The 24209-nt window shown below is 38.0% G+C and overlaps 1 protein-coding gene across 4 annotated transcripts; it reads right to left on the bottom strand.

The window, feature by feature from the left end:
• Positions 1-4: 4 nt before the first annotated feature.
• On the bottom strand, positions 5-18497 carry LOC100741000 (LHFPL tetraspan subfamily member 2a protein). Of its 4 annotated transcripts, none has more exons than XM_012393061.3 (6): positions 18270-18497; positions 1594-1770; positions 1075-1350; positions 877-990; positions 402-565; positions 5-323 (listed from the first exon to the last, which is right to left on the bottom strand). In XM_012393061.3, exons 2-5 carry the CDS (start codon positions 1718-1720, stop codon positions 423-425), a joined length of 660 nt encoding a protein of 219 aa, XP_012248484.1. In that variant the 5' UTR covers positions 1721-1770; positions 18270-18497; the 3' UTR covers positions 5-323; positions 402-422. The 4 variants fall into 4 exon arrangements, with proteins under 4 accessions (XP_012248484.1, XP_024227748.1, XP_003494445.1 ...); XM_024371980.2 differs by adding an exon at positions 1874-2048 and having other exon boundaries at positions 5-565; positions 18270-18482; XM_003494397.4 differs by having other exon boundaries at positions 5-565.
• Between the last annotated feature and the right edge of the window lie 5712 nt (positions 18498-24209).

Raw genomic sequence — 24209 nt, 5'->3', positions numbered from 1 at the left:
CAAGTATTTAACAACATCCTTGATTTATTTCTTCCTTATACAGTATTATTCTTCTCTTATATCTTATTTCTTACAAATATCTGTTTCATATACATTTACTTGTATACAAATCTTCTGTAGTAAGCTGAACCGTACTTCTCTTAAAACAATCATAATGCTATAGAGATGAAAATCTGGGGAAAAATTGGCACAGAACAGATTCATTTCTGTGATAAGTACATATATATTCGATGAAGCAAAAGTTCAACGACCCCCTAACAAAGATCACTGACCTTGAACTTGATTTGGTCCCACGATAAATTCCCTTCTATTCTCTTGTCGCATTTGCCAACGTTTGGTTTACTTTATCATCGCTCTTTTGGCAAAGATAATATCAATATTCCCAAAATATCAATGATGTACATTCCCCAGTTTTTCTAGTTTCACGCGAGGCAGATCAATGTTTTGCCCTCGTTCATTTTGTCCTGAACTTTATCACTGGCTGTGGACTTTTCTGCTTGGCCGCTTATTACCGCACAAACAAACGTCAATCCAACCCCTATCACGGCACTATAGAAAGCCCAACCTGGAACATAAAACGTTCTTTACCCTTTTGCTTGACAATAAATTAATTAAGTAATGAAAATAGGAGACGTCCCCTATTCTGTTCTATTCGTTTCATTTTATCTCTTAATTTATGTTACTCTTATATGTTATTGTTATTTTCATGTTAAATTTCTTAATGTTGCTTAGTGTGGGCAACAATTACAAAGATAAAATCCATGAATCTTTTTAAGTCGAATTTTACGCAGAGGATTTAATCTACAGCATCTTGATTGCCCGCATAAAAAGTCAAAGTGTCTTGGGAATGTAAAGAATCGTAAACGCTTTTACTACCTAGAGAGCATTCAGCGAGATAGAAAGCGTTAGCTTCCGGTCCACAGATCCTTTGAACCCTTTCTGCGCCCCAGCCGGCGGGATACAAGATCATCCCCAGTAAATAAAATATTCCTGTTGGCAAGAAGCGAAGTAGCATTAGAAACTTAGAGAGTTACAAGCTGTTTGCAAAATTGAAGTGTCACGTTGAAATATTACCAGCAATAACCTGCGCAACACCAGCCAGGTTGAAGATGCTCTTTCTGCCGATGCTTTGCATGCAGCAGCCAACCAAAGCTGCCACCACTGTCATCGACATAATCGCCAAACCAAGAGACAGGAAGAAGTAAGAAGCTTTCCAGCAGTCTGGAAATACGCTGGAATCTGTGGCGAAGCCGTCCAAGTTGAAATTTGCACAGTGAGTCTTCTTCCCGTGTAGCCTGATGCAACGATTGAAAATTCCGACTGTTGGCGCGTAAAACTCTGTCCCATTCTCTAACGATCAAAAGAAAAAACAGGAAAAAAGACTTTAATCCTTCGTCTAATATAGTTCTCTGTTTAGGAACGGACGAATGATGGATAAAATGTACAAGAAGTATCAACGAGAAGGTGATGGGGTCTCATCGAAGTAGACACGAGTCATTAATATTCCAAGCAACGTTAAGAACTTCTTTGAATATATCCCACCCTTCGACCGCATACTAACGACGTACGGATTAAATAAGAGAAAATAGTTACTCGTGTCTTTTATCTGAGGTCCGATGAGCCATTTTGGAGTGATGAGCCCCGATAAAACTGCCATTAACGCCGCCAGGGACAGGAGCGTCCACAGCAAACTACGACTAGTGACTATCACATAGCACATGCTGCCGTTCAATTGTGGATCTATGCCATTCTTCAAGCTCTAATCTCCTCCTGCAACATTTTTCCCTCTTAGAATTATGACCGACCCATGAAGAAAGGCAATATTTATTAAAAGAACCAATTCATGGCAAGACATAACGACATAAGTTTCTACCGCTTCAGCTATCGATCTTCAACATCACGGTTCATGATTAAAATACATCCTGCTAAATACAACGTCAGAATTTTGAGCGACTGTGTATTTACAGCGACTGCCGTTCTTCATAGTCGGACAGTATCAATTATTAAGTGAACCCATAGGTAATGCGGCTCTTCTCAGAGTCAAAGCACTGGAATTGTTATACTACCAAAGTTTTATACAAATTAAAATAGGAAGCTTAATAGAAAAAGATGAAGAACTATAAAGAAATAAGGAGATTCATCGCTGATCAATTTCTAACAGATAATTCTTCATTTTTACTTGTATGACGATCCAACACTGTGAGCGCACTTGGTGCAAATTGGATCAAAGTCGATCGTGTTATAAGGCAAGTTTGAAAAGATGATTCGTGGACACCCTTATCGCGATTCAGTCGGCGTCAGGGGTCAACGATTCGGCGATCAGGCCCAAAGACTTTCGGGTAACTGCGCAAGAATAAATGCCACTCACATATATTTCGGGGAAACGTTACGTATGGCCCTTTTCCCGCGCATCAAAGAACAGGCCGGCATTAAAAGTGAAGAGTCGCAAGTTCAGCCATACGCATCTTTTTCTCGTTTCTTTTCTCTCGCGTTACCGGTTCCGATTTTTTATTCTGATTTCGTGAGAATCGTAAAGCCGTGCCCGCCCAACAAAACATCCTTTTCTTCCGACCCCTCGTAAAACGACGAGCATGTTTGCGCGCTGATTCGAATCGACTTCGATCGGAGAAAAGGGCAAGAAGAGGTTTCTTCGAGCTGCCACGGGATCGTTATATTGGAATTCTCGGTTTGTTTCAGTTTGACGACCGCTTGACAACTCTTCCGGCACATCCTATTTCGAATGTTTCTCGTTGGATCTGTCATTAGAAAAAAGAAATCTTTGTAATAAAACTCTCAAGAAATAGTTTGTAAGATTTAAAACTGGTAATTCCAACTTCGAAGACCGAGAAGATTTACGTAAGACACTGCATGATTGATTATGGCCAATAAGAAACACTAATTGAAAATGTATGAAAATGATCGTATGGAACAAAATTACATTAAAAATGCGCTACTTGCCAAAGTATGGTATTAAAACCACATCATAAAATCAATACGGAATGATCGAATCGCTTATCGAGCAATCCAATATTACGAAGAAAAATTCTCATGGTAAAGGGCGAAGCAATTTTTCTTCACTCTATGAATACATTTAAATTTGTTAGGAAATCTGATTCTACTCGACAAAGGCTTTTCATGTTTTAATGTGACCAAGAACCAAGGCTAAAAAGATCGATCGGAAACCTGCCCCTCCCCCAGAACTGACCTATTTTGCTTTCTAACTTTAGATCGACCTAAGTTTGGGACCTGTGGATGATTTAGTGGGCGGTGGCCCTTCGTTGTTGAACGTATGCTGTTCTCCGCGACCCTTGAGATTTTTGATCCCCTTTAAACCCGCAAACTTAATCGCTTTCATTCCTCAGCGCCAGATGAGCGATTCTCTTTGATGTAGCCGCAACGTGGCGAATCAGTAGGCCACGATGTGTCGCGTTCTTTGTATGGAAAAAGATCTTCTTGGTGGTTGGCTCCATTCTCTGGGCTATTCTTTTATTCGTGCGTCGGAAGACACAGAATTTTGAGAAGCGAGCAACAACTCGCATACATAATTCGAAAACCATATAAGGAGAGAATTCTAGGACTCGATAGCGACGTAATGAATTTTTATGATCTTTTTCCTCTACGAGTAAACATACGATTTGTCATGATTCGCGATCTTCGCATCGAAAGATAGAATAAATAACACAGATTTTTCTGTCGTAAAAATTAAAACAGCTGATATTTATACATCTACATTGATAGAATAACAGTTTGAAGAGGACAAATAGTGAAAGGAAAGAGACGCCGAGTAATAATCGCGTTGCTTCGCCCTGCGGAGTAACGTGGGGAAGCAGCGATGTTTAATTAAATTCGTTTCACGCTGTACATCTGCCAGTTTTATTTTTATCATTTCTTGCGCGCGACCTCCTCTAAAAGCACTCAAGAGGCCGGGTTTACTTAGGATCGCCCCTTAATCGCTGTTTGTATTTATACTGTCTTCGAGTTTCGCGTCGGATTTAATGAATCCCTAACACCGGAAACACGTTGATTCACCGCGGCATAGAAACTCGTGACCTCACGGAGCAGCGGGATTGCTCCAACTTGTTTCAACATCGAACATCTGCCGTAGTTGTAAAAAACATGTGGCATTAATACAACCTCTCCTTCTTTCGTTATTAGGTATCTGCTGTTATGATGTTGAAAATGTTTAGCATCCGCCACGTGACATTAATAAACCGCGGTTTGGCTTGCAGCCATTCGAAGTTCGGAGAAGGACGGACGAGATAAGACCGATCAGAGCTTGCATGTAGACCACCAGTCGTTCGACGGACAACTTCTCTTATTTTTTATTTCTTTTTTTCCACTTTAATCGTTGCGTTCATTGTTGTGGGTTGCCACGCCTTTAGCGAATGCAGTAGGGCTCCATTGTCTCGACGTGAGTCCCCTTTGCTGAATTAATTTTCCATGTTTAATTCGTTGGAAAGGATCAGGCTAAAGCATTGGGCCTGTAAACTAGGTGGAACGAAATTCTAGTCGATCGACCGGCCACGTTTCTGATCGAATTATAACACGTTCGCTAACCAGCCACACGTGCTTCGCAATTAATTTACATTTAGTTCTATGCTTCAACTTGATCTCACACAGCTATGTACGATGTATGGTATTTCAATATAGCTGATACACAAGATGAACAAGAAATTGACGTACCAGAAGTTAACGTAAAATACATAAAGATACGTGTTACGTAAGTTTTACAAACGAGTTGTAACGTGAACCCCTCGAACACGTTGGTAGACCCAAGGAAAAATTATGAAATGTTGAATATCGTGAAGAATTATCAAATATATTATACAAAGGTACAAGAAACGAAACATGATCTATAGTGGGCATTTGCTTCAATCGTCTGTGATCGCGAACGTGTTAAAATTCAATAGAATTACCAGGAGAAACAACGTTAGAAGTCTCAGTTCAATTTCAGTTTACTCAGGTAAAGCAAAGTGATGAATTAGTAGAGATGAATAAGATCTCCTCAACATTGGTGAGCTTCTTCCTCGCCTCGCGCATCGCGGAATGCGATATCTTTCCTTTTCTCTCTGCTCGTGGCCCTGGACGAGAGGCTCCGACCATTAGTCATCCAGCAATGGGTCCTCTGTCCGGCAGCTCGTTATCAGAAAGGCGTAAGTCGACGGCCAGTGCGAACTTAACACTCGTAAATTCAAATCACACGTTTCCGGCCCGTGGACGTTGCTTTACGAGCATTCTTTATCCACGAGAAACCGGCGGAATCTATAATCTTCTATTTTTAAAAATATCCTTGTAAGAAACACGAATCTTCCGCGTCTTTTCTATCTTCTAGTTTCTCGCGTGTAATCATAAATTGCGAACTTGTCGTAAACATTTTCCATCGCCAAACGTTACTCGCTGTTTTATAGTTTACCATATGAAATCCATTGAGAGATTAGCACGTTAACAAGTTCTGCGAAATCTGAAACAATCGAACGTTTTGATTACAGAAACACGAGACACCTACACGTTGCATAATCCAGCGACGACGTAGACCATCTGCAAGGCAGCTGTTGGACAGGTGCTCCCTTACTTCTCCACTCTCTTGTTTTCGTCCCCTCTTACCATCGACAGATCCTCCCAGGCTCACCTTCTTCTTCTCCCTCTTCTTCGTTCTCTTCTTCTGCTCCCTCTCGTTTCATCTTTTTCTTTTACCTGCATCCTCCTGGCATGCACACTGTCGATTTTATCCAACAGTAATTTATCGTGATTTCAGCCGATCGCGTTCGATTAAACATTTTGGAGAAACGATTCCGCGGAGCCTCGCTGCAATTTCTCCAAAAATCGTATTCCAGATATTCTGGCATCGTTTACGTTCACGATTCAACAATTTGTTCGCTTCAAACAGAATGCAAAATGGAGTATCGATTTTTGTCCATCGAAGAGATGTTTTATTCATTCTCGAAGATTCAGTGGAATGTGCCATAAGATAAATTGCATATGTTCATGCAAGGTTATATCTTTGTGAACACAACCAGAGAAATGGAACTTACGCAGAGATTATGTTTCGATATATGCAATACACATAGAACGAAGAACCGATTATGTGTCCTGAGCAAAATTGAACACACACCCTTTAAAACAGAGCAATTTTTTTAAAACTGGCCCAGACGACTTTACTTTTTTTTTCTTTTTGAGAAGTTAGAAGGTTTAGTTTACTAGATGACGTGAAAAAAAGTTGTAGTAAAAGCGTAATTGGTCGGAATCTCGAAGAAAGGAATAAAGGTCACTTTTACAATTTTTCTGTCTGAGCCTGTAATGAAAATTTAAAGAACGCACTTTGTAGAATCGGTTGATATGGACGAATATAAGAATCTGTACATAGATTTTAGATAGCCGAAAATCGCCAAGCCTGTGATTAAATTTTCATCCTGGGCCCAGATAAAAACGTTGTAAAAAGCGACGTTTGCTTTTTTCTTCGCGATTTCAATAAACTGCAATTTTTCCAGAAATTTGCTTGCGCTCTATCTAGCAAACTATTGCTTCCAATTTCAAAAGAGAAAAATAAAATCAAGTCGTTTGGTGGAATTGTAAAAAGGTAATTCTGTCTTAAGCAGTATACGTTCACGTTTGCTCATTACCGTACACTGTACATGTTTCGCGCGTTCCCTCTTCCATTTCGTCGATTTTTAATTCAAGGTTTCGTCGATAGCGGATTGCCAAGCTGAATTCCCTTTTGTTCACAGGCAGATTTACAGTTCCGTAGAACGATTTGCGTTCCTGGAACAGCCACGCCTATTACCATGAATCTCTTTCGAAAAGGCTACGGCATTCCACGTCCGATGTATCCTTTATAAAAAAAAAAAAAATAAAAAGGAGAAAAAAGTACGAAGTGTTGCCTGTATTGTAACGTTCTCATCGGTATTCTTCCACTATTCGACTAAATTAATCGTCATTAATCTTGAAACCTCGTCCAACCACTGTCCTCCCTTTCTCATTGACTTCTATTGATTTCAATTCGATTACATCGAACCAAAAGAATCGTTGCATAATTCACACGCTGGCCATTCACGCGTGCTATGGTTACCGGATGTTCGAGCAGTTCGTTTTGCCGAATGTAAAGGGTTAAAGATCAATGATCGACGCGTATCAGAACGATCAACAGGAAGTGTACACGGAGTCGGCGATATTACTTCCGAGGCGAAATCCTATTTACCACGGCACAGCGATAACAGTTTGATGCTAGGCGCCTTTCCAGTGGAACGACCGCCAGGATGATTAAGGTACCACGAGCAAGACGACCAACTTAACGGTGATTTCCAGCGCATCTAGCTAGGCCCGGCAATTAAGATAATCGCCGATCGCGCGCTCCGACTACGCGTCTCCCTGGTCACGCTGTCCTCTTCGTGGATATCGATACCTGGAATTCTTTTGGAACTTTTATTCCACCATCCATCCACATCCATATATTTTTATCCATCGATTTTTCATCGATATCGTCGTTGTCTGTCGCGGTTGATGGAAACACAGGTAGATTTGAAATTAATCCAGTGACGTGGCCAGACGTGTGCAAGACAAATAGAATACAAGTGAAACATGGTTAGCTCTATGACAAGTTTGAAAGACGTTTGAGGATGTGTATAAAAATTAGAACATGTGCTACACAGAGTTTATAACACGAAATATTTAGATAACTAGCTATTTCTTAGCTCCAACGTAAATTCACAGAAACAAAATATACGTATCTAAGCAGGAATTTCGAACCTCGCATCAAAGTCTCAACAAATTCAGATTAAATTCCAATGTTAATGTAACGCTTCGTATCCCATTTCTTTCTTACTCTCGTCGTACGATTTTACAAACATTAATATAGTATATAAATATAATACTAACGATATTTGATACGTTTCACGTTCGCGATCAAACAAATTCTCGTTTCTCCAAACTATCCAAAGCTTATCAACCGCTGAAAGATCCAAGATACCAATCGTATACATATTTCTACCGAAAAGCTTCGTTTGATTTTCTGTTTCCCTTTCGATCGAGTTTCCATTAACTTTCTGCTCGCAACACGCGGAAGGTTCGCTTAGAATGTTGGTAACACGTCCAGTAAAAGATGTTAGAATAAAGATGCTGCTCATGCGTCTATTTTTCTCGCGGCTGACGCTTTTCATTCCCTCTCGCACCCAGTTCCCATCTTTCCTGCCCTTCCTTCTTCCCTCCTCTCTTCCCATTTGTTCCTGCTAGCCCCGGCTGGTTCGAGACCAGCATAGCCAGTCGCTGTGTCATCGAGCCTCGATACATCATAAATATAAATTGATTTCTGGATACGTGTTGGTACTGTTGGTACAAATGGGACTGCGTGCGAGCCGCACACGCGTCCGCGAAAGTCGTTGGTTGGCATACACGCGCGGGCTATAGCTACGTTTCGGAATCTTAATGCGCCGCGAAGGAACACGAACGCCAAAAATGACGAATGACTTGTCACAACGAATTTCGCAACGTCCGATCTACCGACTAACTCGTCACTTTTTATCGATCTACTCCTTCTTGTGATTCTTCCACTTTTTCTTCTTTTTTCTTTTTTTTCTATCGTTATTTTTCGGGGGGCAGCGTATTTAGTATAGCGAGGCTAGATTTTCATTTTCGAGCGATTTTTTTCCTGCACGTTGTTACAGCGTGAATACGCCGCGCAGGAACAGGAAACGATGCGCACGTGGAGACAAAATAAATGGACCTCGTCGTTATTAACGTGTGTGACAGTCGTGTGTCGAATGTATAGGTCGTGTAAATCCTAAGACGTCCACAGGCTTGCGTCGAAGTACCTCCCACGCTGTATAATCAAATAACAAGAGCACGCAGCTCGTCGCATCTTTGTAACGACGAATCATCTCACGCAAGTTGATATTTGTTTCTTGAAAATTGAATATTAATAGCGTGCTTGTAGGATAAAATTATGGGATTAATAGAAAGCACGATCGCTGTCTTTCGTATTATACGAGCATACTGAGAGGGCGGTCGGCGCGCGTTAATTTTTATCTACCGTAAGTAAGTTCGTGAGTTTCTCCGTATAATCTAATGAACTGCTGAAACTGGCGGCAAAATTCGCTCGTCTGCATCATACTTAAATGCATCTCTCTGAGTAATATAATTTATTAAATTGCAATAGGCGCGCAATAATCACAGCTTGCCTCGGTGGAAGTCGCAAGTGGGCATTTCCTGAAGATCGCGATAAACCCGTCTGCGCAAAGTGCTATGAACTCGGGCAACTCTAGATAAATCTAAACGAATCGCGTGATAAACCTCACTGTGCGCATCGAAATATTTAAAAACCGACAGATACTTTAAATTCTCCTCTCCTTTCTTCTTCCTTTCTTTTTTTTTTTTTTTCATTGTTCTTTCTTATGGAGGAATGCATATATAGTATATATATATATATATATAAACGAGGAGTAGGAAACTGTCGGAAGGAAACGCAAGTTCTGTCCCCAAGGTATCTTTCTGTGGACCTTCGTATAGCTTCTGATTCCCTGAAAACGCATTAACGAGCGATTACGAATCCATTCCAGATCGTTGAGATTGCCACGGGGGCTCGTTTTCTCGGTAGAAGCCGCCAACAACGCTGCTTGCATCAGAGCAGCCGGTTGGAAGATTAGAATGCACCGTGCATTCGCTTTTCGAACGACTTGCACGCGCGTTGCCATCACCACGAACAGAGCCACGAGCAGAGTCCTCGACGAGCCTCAGGATCACTCTCGGTTTCTTGTTGTTCGAACAACGTTCTGGATGAGAGCTTCCAGCAAATTCAAATATTCCTATCGCCAGAGTTTTTCAAAGAGATTTCTCAAGGAAAAAACGTATAATTCAGGGACCGGACTTAAATTCACGAAACTCGAATCTTCGACTTTGTCGGGTCTGAAAACTATGGTAACCTGGACTTTGATCTTTATACGCAGTTCTTACGTTCGTACATTGTTCTTTTAATCGTTGTTTTAAAGCGAATCTTCATCGAAAGGCCATACGAATAACGTACCGATCTATCAAGCCTATCTGTTTGGCTCATCCAATGGAACTACTTATAACAGCGATCTAATTGTTGTAGCGTACATCAGCCTGCTTTGTCGGGTAGAATATATAGAGATTAATGATCTTTTAATAGTTAACCCTTAACTCTTTGTAATTTTGAAGCAGATATAAGAGCTACATAGTAACTAGCCTGTGATATTTACGCATCGACAGAGAATCGAAAGCTGCAGAGCGCAGGAAATGCATATGGTGCGATAAAAACAAGTAGAATATCCAAGTTACAGATGAAACAAATTTCTCTTTTGATTCTGTTTGTTTAACACTAGCCTCATCAGGTCCGGTCGAATAACCGGTTTCAAAATTTTATTTAAAATTGGTCACTCGTTGTTATTTCTTTGGTTCGTTTAACTCTACGTGAATTCTCATATTAATAAAAATCGAGAAATTGATTAATCAGATAAGAACGAAAATCGTGATGGTAAAAATACGAATTTCCATAAAGAGTCTGGTGACGACGACTCGCGGCCACTTCGGAACAGGAATGTATATTAACTTTCTTTTTCCTGAATTTATCATTAGAAAGCAACTCGAGCAAACTCTATTGGAAATTTTTGCGAGTATATCAAGAAAATTCGCCAGTGACCGAAGGTTAACGATAAACGTCGGTATTATCAACCAGACGACTGATTTATCGTGTTAGTCAATTAGCGACCTAATTGACGTATCGTCACGAGCGTTAATTAAGAATTATCATGAAAATCCATTTGCGTGTGACCCAGTTTAAGACCGAGAACGACAACGCGTTATCTGCCGACAGAAATCGGGGTACTCCCCTTTGTTCGTGCAGCTCCTCCTCGGACACGAGTCGCCCGCATTCCTCTGTTAGGTACGTACCAGGAAAAAAAGCGGCCAGAGCCCTCCTCTTGGAGGGAAAAAAAAAAGAAAAAGAAGGAAGAAAGAAAAGGTGAATTTACAGGCAAGCGTGGCCGTAATGTAGTCAAGCCTGCCAGTTCAAAGCGAGCTCGCGTACGAAGACGCGATTCGATTCACGCTTTGAAGCGTGTACTTACAAAGAGCTGCAGGATGTTGCGCCGCTTGCAATTATTTTCTGCCTCTCGTTAGTCTATTTTCAATCTTATTACTCTATTTTAAAGCCGCTATAACATTTCTTAACGTACTGGTGGCGACGATCAGCGATATGTCTACCGATCCCTCGAACGATCTGACTTTCCATAAATTTCTCAATTATTCGAATAAAATCCACGTAACGATAGAATTACATAGCCAGAAACGAACGTCGTATTTTCATAGATATTATCGAATTATAGATTGCTTTGAAACGTTTCGTTTTAATATTTCGTACGATTTTACTATCTGCTGTATATTCCGCGCATTTTATGGATCAAGCGTCGCAAAGGCCGAAGATATCCAAAGAGCTAGGGACGCGACGACGAAATCCGACGACTGTTGGCTGTTATCTGTTTTTGGTTCGCTCGCTTGTTAAGTAAATCGGAAACGGGGATGAGAAATATTTAAGACTCAATGAAATAGAAAGACAGCTGTCTCAGCTCGTGTGTCGCGCATCCATGCTTATACGTGTACTTAACTCAAATTCATTCAAGCAGAGTGATATCATCTTCATTGGAGAAACCTCAGCTGATGTGTCGTGCGTCTCTGTATTTATACGTGTAATTTAAAACCATTGAGACGTAGCCATGTTTGGTATCTCATTGGTATATCATCGAAGAAACTGTCAGCAACGCGAACCTACGTATATATCAATGCATAAAATTCTTACGAAAAATCACGATTCCTCGTTCGAATCGTTTCAATATCGCTACTGTTGAATTCAATATATAGCTTCTAGTATTTCTAAAAACGCTACGTACCTTGAATTCGAGTTAAATACCGGTGCACGCTCGATCAAGTCTACACAGTGTCCCAAGTTTAGACGGCTAAAGAAAATGATATTATACAGGGTGGTTGGTAACTGGTGGTACTTGTGGTAAGAAGTCGAAAATATAGAATAAAAATTTTTTTTGTATTTTTTCATCGAGACAACGATCTACAGTGAGATCCGTTATAACGAGACGCGATAAAGTGCACGCGTACCGAGCGAAAATTCAAAGTCGATTTTCTCGAAAACAAAGCCTCGAACGAAAAATTTTTATTCTATATTTTCGACTTCTTTTTTCGCGTAGAATCACCCCCTTTCCGCTTGTACCACCAGTTACCAACCATCCTGTATAAACGTAAGTGTTGTATTAGATTGTGCGAAATGTTCCTTTCGTTTTATAAGGAAATAAGAGATTTTCTGTTTTATATTGGTTTATTGAATTATGCAGGAACATAATAATAGAAATAGAACGAAATGGATCATACTGCCTAATTCAATAAAATAACATAAAACACTTTTCGGACAACCCAATACCGTAATGTACAAACTCTTAGTAAAAACGTTATAGCAGAAATATGAAACCTGAAAGCAATAGACGAACATTATCACGAAAGGCGAATTGGTCGGAAAGGGCGCGTTATTATTTGGTCCGCGAGATTGCAACATTACGGATTTTTATCCGCAGGGAACAGTGAAAGCGATTGTGTGTCGTGCAAGAGTCGATTGGCGACAAGAACTAATAGAAAGGATTGATGGCGCATTCGTTGATCTAAAACAAGATAAACATGAAATTCGGAGAGCTACAAACTCAATTTCCGTACGATGCGAAGCTTACGCTCGAAAAGGGGGATGGCATTTTGAAATGGACGCATAAATCAACTTTCTTTTCGGTGTAATAAGACGTTTGAGGGCATATGTTCGCGTTTCATCTTTTTCTTCTTTCTACTCGTGCAACGTGTTTTGGTGAAGCTTGATCGTTTGAACTTGCTACGCTCTGTGTACAGGGTGTCTCGTTTTAATCGTCGTTGAAAAGTGTTTCAAAGTGAAACTTATCTTGTTTCGAGGAAAAGTTTTCCGCCAAAATTTTATCTAGGCGAGAAATTTTATCTAGGCAAACGTGTTTTGAGGATCTCGAAGCAACCTTTGTTTCTTCAAATGGAACTTTACATATTTTTATATACCACTCGATGTATCTTTTAATTTTTTCTACAAGAAAGTATCAAGGTACTTAGAACATGGTTAGTTCGAAAGATATTCTGTCTTTAATCTTGTAAAACTTATCGTATGAAAGACGAGGAAGGATAACGTAGTGCTTTTATATTCATGTTCTTTGCTTGTCTTTCGTACACTCGATTCGATAGAATTCACATTCAGCTATCTTTTAGATAAGGCGTCTTCAGATACAGATACTTCGATACCTTTTTATAGAGAATTAAGAACTGCATCGTATAAAAAGAGAACGTATAGTTCCATTTAAGAAAACTACAGATCACCTTGAAATCTCTACATAGATCAAATTTGTGACCATCGCAACACGTTTCCTCCGAAACGAAATAAGTTTTATTTCAAAACTCTTTTGAGAGTAATCCTCCTCGTGTCGATTAAAATGAGACACCCTCTGTAAACCTAAAAATTATTAAAATCAGTCGCTTTAATCGTTTCGTTATTAAATCATTGTACCGTGTGGCACTGCTAAAAACGTTGCACTGATCGTTCGTCTCTCAAGTCGCGAATACCATCAGAGTTTGATTGGGAGGCGCGTGAAATGCAATTTGCAAACGAGCCGTATATTTACCCACACGTATACGACGATACACGATTGATGACCAGAGTACATATTTTCTTCCTATATATATATATATATATATATATATATATATATATATATATATATATATATATATATATATATATATATATATATATATATATATATATATATATATATATATATATATATATATATATATATATATATATATATATATATATATATATATATATATATATATATATATATATATATATATATATATATATATATATATATATATATATATATATATATATATATATATATATATATATATATATATATATATATATATATATATATATATATATATATATATATATATATATATATATATATATATATATATATATATATATATATATATATATATATATATATATATATATATATATATATATATATATATATATATATATATATATATATATATATATATATATATATATATATATATATATATATATATATATATATATATATATATATATATATATATATATATATATATATATATATATATATATATATCGATGACGCATCTCTGTGTACTCACAGAAGCCGGTTCGAATAAACGCACGAGCACGTACACTCGAGTGTGTATCAACGTTGAGACTGTTGAGACACGCGTGTTCACGCTTGCCAGGGTAATATCGAAATACTATCGCTTCCCACGCGAGAAGGAGCCTCGATTCTGTCTAAACGGCGCCCGTGCGTCCGCCTGTATTCACGTGCGTGCGTAAAAGCTGCCTTATTGGGAAGCTTTAATGGCTAGACCACGGCCAAGAGTACGTCGAGCATATTTTATGCCATCGACCATATTTGTCCTACGATTCATATCGTGACAGCGAAAACGGATTCGGTAACGAGTCCCTTTCGTGAGCTTTCGCAACAGCTCTCTCTCGATCGTTCTAACGGTTCGATATCGTTTCGTGCTCTTAATGGTATAGAAGATTATGCAGCGTGCTCTCATCGAGAATTAGCTTCCAGAGGAATTTCTATCGTCGTTATTCTCTATTGCAGCGTCTCATTTTGCGAAATTCTGATGTTAGTTCGTTGCCACTGGACAGTTGGGTTGTCCGAAAAGTGTCTTTCTCTCGCAAACGTGTTTTTTACAACAGTGCACCTTCGTACAAACGTGAAACCAAGTCTGTGAAATGTCGCGGTGTTCATCTCAACAGAGCAAGATGGATCGTAAGTAATTCGACGAAATAACATAAAACAAAAACGTTGTGCGTCTATTATTTCCTCATGAAACGAAAGAAACTTTTTGGATATCCTAATAAAATGGTAATTAAATTGACGCATATGGAATATCGTTTGTTCCGAGTTTCAAGCTGGACAGCTGATACCAGTTAACGAAGTTTATCCCGTCGCGGAAGATTATTAGGACCGTGTTAAGGAAGCAGACATTTATTACAAATTGTATCGAATCGAGAAGTATTTTTAATGGGGAAGAATTTAGACGGAAAGCTTGCACGAGAAAAAATTTCTGTCACACTTTTTTCCGATTTATCGGGGCGTCTCGCTTTACAAAGAAATTCCCATGTTAATAATAATTTCAATCTTTTGATAACAGGCAACGACTACTAGGGTTTGATGCACGTATGATATCATTCGTTTCATCTTAGAGATAACTTCGTTTAGCGTGCTTGCAGCTAAGAATTCCAGCATTCTGCACGTTTACTAATTCGACGATTTAGCGAATCGAATGGCAAAGACTGTATCTTTGTGAGAACATGTCCCTGTCTCGGAGGAGGCGTTATTACATCGTAGAAATACCTTTGCGGACTGTTTCGTTCAGCACGTAATAACTGTCATAGTCGATTGCAGTATAGTATGGTCGAGAGACACGGTCCTCGTGGTCCAGAATCCCCGTGGTTTACCAGATCGTAACCAGATCTTTGAATTTCGAGGTTTACTATTACGATGGCACGCCGTCTGCTAAGACGTTCGCTAAGATCTTCGTGATACTTTTCTTCTTTCGATAAGCATAAACGTGGAGCATATGGTAATATTTTTTGAAAAGGTGAGTCTATCGAAACAACGAATATTTGGACCGAAGAAACCATAATTTGAAAGCGAGACCCGCGACGCTTTTCGTTCCTCGATAAGCAAATCGTAATTTTGTAAAAAAATTAGAGTATCGAATCGAAAAAGATTTGAAACTAGGAAACTACAATTTTGTAAGCGAACAGAGGCATCGAGACGCCGAAGATTTAAAAGCAAGAGAGTGGAATTTTTGCCGGAAAGGCGGCGGTATCGAGCCAAGAAGGGTCCGACGCGAAGAAACTGCACTTTAACGAAAAAGATTACACAGGTTTCTGTGCGGTATTTGACACTACTGTTACGCGAAACATCCTCGCTATCTCGTTTCACTGACAGTCGAACGCGCCGTCCAACTGCTTACGAAGTAATTTAACCGTTCCGCTATGGTGATTTAAAAAAATTGAACTTGAGAAACAGGGGGACGCAGCCGCAGACGGGCAAAAAACGAATGACCGAGGCGATTAATTAATCGTTGTCCTGTCGCTTTCGTTTAAGCGTAATTCGTCTCAATTTAACGGTCTGCTGTTCCTCAAAATAAATTCATTAAGAAAAACGATACTCGACCGATTACGCGCCGAATACGTAATTTGGAAAATTAAAAGCGCTTTTGGATCGTGATTTTTTTTCTCTTTTTTTCTGTGAAATTACGATCAGGATAATGATTTCGTCGCGTCAGGATAATGATCTCGAAGCTGTTGCGCGCGATAGAGCAAAAAGAAAAAACGGGAGGGAAGAGCCGAAACCACCCTACGATGCATAATTCATGGTGGTAGGTCTGGCTTTATGGCACACCCTGATGCCTGATGATGTAAACAGTCGTAAATTAATGCAATTGGCCAGAGCTGGTTCACGTGTGTGGTAGAAAGAGAGAAATGAAGGGATAGATACATTAACATCGCGTTCGGTGAACTTCGCGCTTCCACACTTGGCAAATTCAAAGATTGCACAGCTTCCACGCGCCTGCATCGCTCTCTGCGCTCTATCCTCCGCTTCCGGTACGTAATTGGTCCCATTAAAGAGACGCAACGACTCGTTAAAGAAAACATTAGCGACAAGTAACAGAATATTGGTGAAATTGTTTATGTCATTTGAATATTTTAATTTCCGAGGGCTGTACTTATTTTAATCGAACCCTCGAGAAGCCACATCGATCAGGAAGCTACAGGGAAATGATGCTACAAACACTGATTCTTATTTTTAATTTACGTTAAAATTTACCATTTTCTTGTGGCATTTTTAAACTTATGGAACTTGTGGAATTAAACTCATTGGTTTCTGGAGAATCGAATATCGATCGTGTATTTATGTAATGAAATTAAGGAAATGATCAGAAACGTATAGAAAAGCGATGTTACAACGCTCTGCTTTTTAAATTTACGCCAGAATTCGCTATTACTCGTGTCATCTTTTCGCGATGAATGAACCTGCGCATCTGAATTTTTGTTTCTTGAGAGTCGAATATCGATCGAGTATTTACATAACGAAATTAAATAAGCGATAAGAAGCAGAGTCGATCAATTTATCTTCCGAGAGGCTCGATTGTAAGACCGTTTGACTGTCTAAGGTATAAGTCAAAGAAAAAGGTAGATTACTCATCCACGACCCTATTATCTACAAAACCTGCAGAACAACCTCAAGACACGTAGCAGTCTTAGACACGGTCCACGCAAATCGCATTCGAGCACATCTTCTAAGAGTCATCCGTATCGTTCGATAGTGTTCGCATTGTATTTCAATATCTTATCTTGTATTTGTTATTTATCACGATGTAACATCAAGGAGCCGAATTTACCGAGTTTTACAAGTTCAAAAAATGTATTATATTTTATCATATCGTGAATTTATTATTCGCGAGAATTTAATTCAAGAACTAAACCGAGATTTCCAATTTCTATACAGTCAGGTTGCAGTCAGATTATGCGAGTCAAAGAATCAAACTTGTTCGAAAGATTATTAAGTTCTAATTTCATTTTATTATTATTATCAATTTTGATATAAGAAGATGTATATACTTCACTTATGCCGGTTCTACCGTCAATTTTGACTACGAAACAAGTATGTACACATATATAAATATATAAATACCTGTTTCCTATCGTTCTCCTATGAAAAGCGTTCGAACAGTTTTATATCATATCGTATAACAAATTACAAGTAACGATCGTATTAAACGAAATCTCGTGTGAAAATAGTTAAAGCATTTCCAAGTTGGCCGAGGGGCTGTACCAATCGTTTCGCGTCCAAAGCAAAGTCAATTGCATTTGGCTTTAAGGGATCGCGTGTCATTCGAGATCCGACTATCAATGGATTCGTTTTGCATCGCAAAGGACTCGCTCGTTCTATTGTTCGCCTCTCTCGATAATTCAGCTCCAACAGAGTGTAAAAGGAATAAATATTCAATTACCGGACACGTATCATCCACTTTTGCCCTCGGCTATGCAAAGTCGCGTGAATTTCAATGAAACGAAAATCCAAACGAATAAATCTCACGGCAATTTCACTCACCTCCGATCCGTTTCCTGCCCAACGTAAAGCTTGATAATGACGAACGTTCGCACTCGGTTACTAGAGGAAATAGATATTAGTCAGTGGCTATTCGTGGTCGAGAACGGAACTGTCAAGCGGCCGTTTCTCCTGTCAAAGGCCTCGCGTAGTCGACGCTTTTTTCCTGGACACGGAGCTGCGCGGTCAAAGCGCCGAGCTGAACTGAACCCGAGGCGGCTCGCGATCGCCGCTATAACGCGTGGCGATCGTGAACGCAGACCTGTTTGTTGGTGGGACGCGGGGCCTCCTCGTGTTATTTACTTTATTACGCTACTCGTTGCGAGGTTCGGGGAAATATACCGTCGAAAGGGAGTGAAATTCTAGCGGATTTTCTACGATCCGCAGTTCTTGTATCTACGGCGAACAGACTCGTGATAAGAACGAACAGATTCTCCGAATCTTTAGGTAATAATACTTTGATTTTAAAGCATCTTTGAATCTTCCTAGTCGGAAGCTGAACTCGCTTGATCTACGTTAGTGGAGACGATATTATAAAAACGATATAGATTTCCTAACGATCCTTGGAATCCAAGTGTCTCGATACTTACGAACGATATAATTATGCAAATTTAATAACTTGCATCGCACGATAGATAAAAAAAAGTGGGACAATTCGATAAGCAATTGTAATTAACGAGGACTGTTAATGACAAAAGAGCACTTCTCGTGATTAATATCCTGTGCATATTTCGAAACGAGTACAAGACATTATCGTGATCAGCCTTTTAACGAGAGCCTGGCGTTTACGAACCTAATCACATAAAATCGTGATACAGGCCATTAAGCATGATGTCAGTGCCGCTTTCCACAGTTTCCATTACATCGCGCTACCAGAAATCGCTCGATAGTTTCGTCCACAAGGCTTTTCATCGTTTTCCATCCACCGAGGGTGTCGTCCTGGCATCCTTTCGGCGTCCGATTACAACCACCATGGGGTGGATGGTTTATGAGAGGGTATTCTATAGCCTTATGGGGCTTAAAGGCGCCAGCATTTATGGATTTACCGCCTGGTGTAACGTTTCGTCGTTTCGTCGTCCGGAAAATAATAAACAAAACACTTAACTATGGCGTGATATTTTATGGTTAAATATTGAGACAAAACGCTTCGATAGACGAAATACACGATGACATATGATCCACTCTGTGTTGATCGTAATATCGTTTTAGCTATAGAAAGTAATCCATCGCCTTTGAATAATTTTCGAAATTTAAATATCCTTTCGCTCTATATATTTTAGGATTTTACCATATCGATCTTAATATTTCTAAAACGCGGTGTAAACTCAATTTCGAAACGCGTCAATAAATAATTTTTGTCGTTCGATCAATAGTAAGAAAACTGTGCTTGGTCGAAGAGCAAGATTGATAAATAAATGACAAATTTCTGTACAGAAAGACACTGAATTAATTTCTACGTTTAGCTTCACAACTATTGAAACTATATATCATTTGTTGTACTACAGACGTACGTTTGTTAAGCTTCCAAAAAATTCGACGTTCACTTGCTGGTGGCTTTGACAGCAGTTGGTTTTAACCTGGCTAATAAAAATCGTGTTAAGAATTCTACGAAATAAAGTCATGGTAGATAAGAGGAGCAAATACACCGCTTCTGCTCGAGATAAAGCGTCGTCGATTGCAGGTAAATATTTCAATATTTATATTTATCTTTAGCAAATATATCGTTACATGGTTACATTAATAGGCGACACAGCAAGGAATTTGCATGAAAATTTTGTGAGCGAATTTTTAAAACACGCGCACGAGTATAACGTACATCCCTTGCCTAGAATTATAGTAAGCGTTTCCTTAAAGTTCCCTAACTTAATCATAGTTTCTTAATAAGATCAAGTGCATCTTTTAACAATAAATTATCTCGAAAACAGCAGAATCTTGCGGATTTTCGTGTCTCCAATAGTTTATCGGCAACATCCGAAAAGTAATCGCCTCTAAATTCGAATCAAAATCCAAATAGCTGTAAATCTTCATCGTAATTTGAATATTTTAAGACTCGAGGACGACGGATCGCCAATTTTTCATGTAACTTACCCAAATAGAAAACTCGTGACGCCAGTGAAAATTGAAAGCAAAGATAAGTATCTTCTAAAACGAAATTTTCTTCGTAATAGAATTAAATAATCTACTGATAATTATGAAAATTAATAATTTTGCAAACGTAACTGTAAAAGAACTAAACTTAAACAACCATCCACTAAATATTATAGCAAATATTCTGCTTTGGATATCTCATATATTTTTACATACTATGCACATTCCGTGCAGTTTGGCATTTTTGAATCTCTCGTAGACGCATAAAAATCCGCAGTTCAAAAGTTGAAATTCTCAACGCGAGGATTGATTGTAATTTCAATAAATATTAAAAAAAAAAAAAACAAAGAAGTTGAAATAAGCGCACGTCTTTGAATTCATTTTTACTTTGTTACACGCCGTGAAGTATCCATCTGCTTATTAGATGCACTGAATTCTACGATGCAGAAATACAATACTATCACAGTATTGAAGTAAACCAAACGATTATTCGCTTACATTTCACGTATCACGTTTACGTTCGTCAAAGAAATGATCGAACATTTTCATAGATTGCCAAATTGCAATATAAACGCGTTCGGTGTTATGCAAATCGCGGAAATGGTGACAAATATCGGATGCGTGCAAGATTTGAATTTAGACATGAATCCAAACACGCAAGAAAATTATCATTTGCTTTGCACGCCTGGAGGAAGGCAAGTATTAGGTCGTCCGAAAAGTTTCTTTCGTTTTATAAGGAAATAATAGACGCACTATGTTTTCTGTTTTTTATTGAATTATGCAGGAACATAATAATAGAAATAGAACGAAATGGATCATACTGAATAATTCAATAAAATAATATAAAACAGAAATTGTTATTCATTTTATTATCATCTTATAAAACGACAGAAACTTTTCGGGCAACCTAATAATTTATAAAGTGACGTGTCCAGAATTCACTCTGACAGATAATCGTGTTTAGCTTGAAATATTTGTCACTGAGGCTGTGCAAAATAAGCGATAATGGCATGAGGAAAATTGCGCACGAATTACGATATCGTGACCCACCGAATAATCCCAAATTAATTATTCTAAATCTGGCAAATAATCATATAACGAAAGATGGTGCAGGCGATCTGGGGAAAATGCTTCGAACGAACAGGTAACTTAATCTTATTTCTATATTCCTCTATTCTTCTTCTTCGTTTTGCGGCTTGTACTGGAACAAGAATTGCATCTTGGACGCCTTTGATGGTATTTTGCGATTGCACGTGAATTTACAAGTGTCGTTTGATCGAATGCAAGCCACGTGTAGTATATCGTTGTGGAAACTTCACGAAAATATGAAATTTCGTATCCGAAAAAAGATAATATCGGTACCAGCGTGTTCTCCTGATACAGAGGCCCAATTTTGACCCAAAAATCTTTGTCCATTCTCGAGAAATTCCGTGTGGAAAAATTTGTCAAAATGTGGGAGAACCTTCCGTTTGAATTATGTTCTCCCGATAGAAAAACGGGAAGTTGGCCCAACAATTCTTCCTGAAACTCAAGATATACGAATTTGCGTCAAAAAATATAAATCAAAATAATTCAAAACGAGACGACACACGAATGCGTGTATATACTTAGCTTATTTATCTTACTTACTTTGATTTTTCTACTTGCTCCTTCACAGATCTTCCAAATTGCAGAATTTGATAGATTTCTTAATAACTTTCCTTATATTTACTTATCTGAGGCTGCAGGATGTGAAATAACAAGCAATATAAATATTTCTCACATTTTATTTAATTACAGCTAGCTTTAATTACGTATTTTTGTATATAAAGTATAGTACCTTTATATTTGCAGGTCTTTGAGGTGTCTTGTTTTATTTGGAAACAGGATATGCGATGAAGGCGCGTCTTTAATATTACAGGAGCTCAAAATGTACATAAAAATGCGTATAAATTGTTCCAATAACTCAAAGTATATAGAATTATTGCATTTCAATAATTCTAAGTATATTCACTATAGCATTCTAATACTACTGAAATGTTTATCGTTGTATAAATTATTCTAATCAGTGTTACAACAGATTAATATGTAAATTTACTCGACGTACTTAATTCATAAAATTAGAATTGCCTTGATGCACGAAGAAATTGTCGAGCTGCGTCGTAGAAAGTTCGCTGAACTGTCGTTAATGGACGAATGGGTAATCATCAGAAATTTATCTAGAACGTCCCTTCTTCTCGGATGAAATTCACAGCTTCGTTCAATTACTAAAAATTACTAATACTTAGATGGAGAAGAAGAAGGACGAGGAAATTGACAAAAGTATAAACGACGAATCATTGAGGAAGAACGCGAAATCTCGAACACGTCAGAGCCTTACAAGACGATCTAAAAAATGTAACTTGCACAAATTACAAGTATAACAGAACGTTGATTAATATTCTTAATTAATTAATTAATCGATTAATGGAGAATTTCGGGGGAAAGAACGGAGTACGAATAGAAAATGGACGAAATCGTTACACTTTTATTGAGAATTGTTTGTTTCTATGTTTAATATTAATATTTAAAAACGGTCAGAAATAAATGATCGTCTCTGACATAGGAATAAAGTCATTCTATTTCTTCAACAACATTTCTAATAATTTTAATCAATGTTCTACTTTTGTTACTTATTCTAACTGAATAGAATAAAATATATTTGTAGATCTTCAGGAATCTTCGATCAAAACGAAGGAAGAAAGAATTTCACTTGCAGATTCAGAATCTATACAAGTAATAACTACAGATTTATAAAAAATTGTTTGGTTTTACAGCTATCGAGGATATCATTCTTTTTCTCTTTTTTTTTTTTTTTTTCTAATGGATAATATCCATTGTTTTACACGTACAGAAAAACAGAACGACACTGGGACATGAAACGTGTCATCCTCATAGGAAAGAAAGCTTTCCGACGAATGGAGAGATGATGGCGACAGGAAATTTGAAATTGCAGTACTTAGATTTAAGCTGTGATTATTACTTTCGATTTATTGATATATTAGATAATTAATAGATTACGTATTTTATGGAAATTCATGTTTCTACGAGCCTGACTAGAGCCTAAATAAATTATCAATTATTTTTATCTTATACGTACATATTTGCATATTATATGAATATTCTGCGCATTTTGTGCATCTCTAAATTTTCCAGAAATGCATAAACATCCACGACTGAATAATACAAATTCTAAAGTAAGATCTTTCCTATCTAGACAATCATTTAACGACAAATATCTTACAAGAATTGATAGATTGTCTCTATTATCAGAATTATATGTTACTTGGAGACAGGAGCAAAGGCCTTTTGTACGTCCTCATCGAGGTAATGAAACCTACTGCGCCCGAAATGAATTAATTCCTCTTATCGTAATAAATCTATATCTCAAGGGTGAGGATATTAAAGAGAAAGGCGGCGAAAATTGGAATACGTTCGATCAACTTTTACGACAAAGACAAAGCGGAAAACGTCTAACGAATGATGCTTTTCGACAATTCGTGTCACAGGAAAGCCAGATCCTTCGACAAAATATCAGTCTGTCGTCCACGTAATTACAATGCACCGATAGATGCTCCGAGGATCTTCGTGAAAATGAAATTAAACAAACGAAGGCTAAGCAGGAAATTACTTTATCCACTGACTATTATAGCGACAATTGTTTTCGTTTTTACTACTACGCAATTATTGTTCCATAAGTTGGTAATAAATGTCTAAAATAATTTAATTATAAAATATTCAATAGTAATAAATTAATTTATCAAATTTATGTATCAATAATTTATAATAACGAGGTGTCGTTGATATAACTAAAAATTGTAACACCATTTTCAATAG

This window comes from Bombus impatiens, unplaced genomic scaffold (assembly GCF_000188095.3).
Source record: "Bombus impatiens unplaced genomic scaffold, BIMP_2.2 scf_2222, whole genome shotgun sequence".
Lineage (NCBI taxonomy): Eukaryota > Metazoa > Arthropoda > Insecta > Hymenoptera > Apidae > Bombus > Bombus impatiens.
The sequence above is the reverse complement of the archived record's forward strand: the minus strand, read 5'-3'. Positions and strand labels throughout refer to the sequence as shown.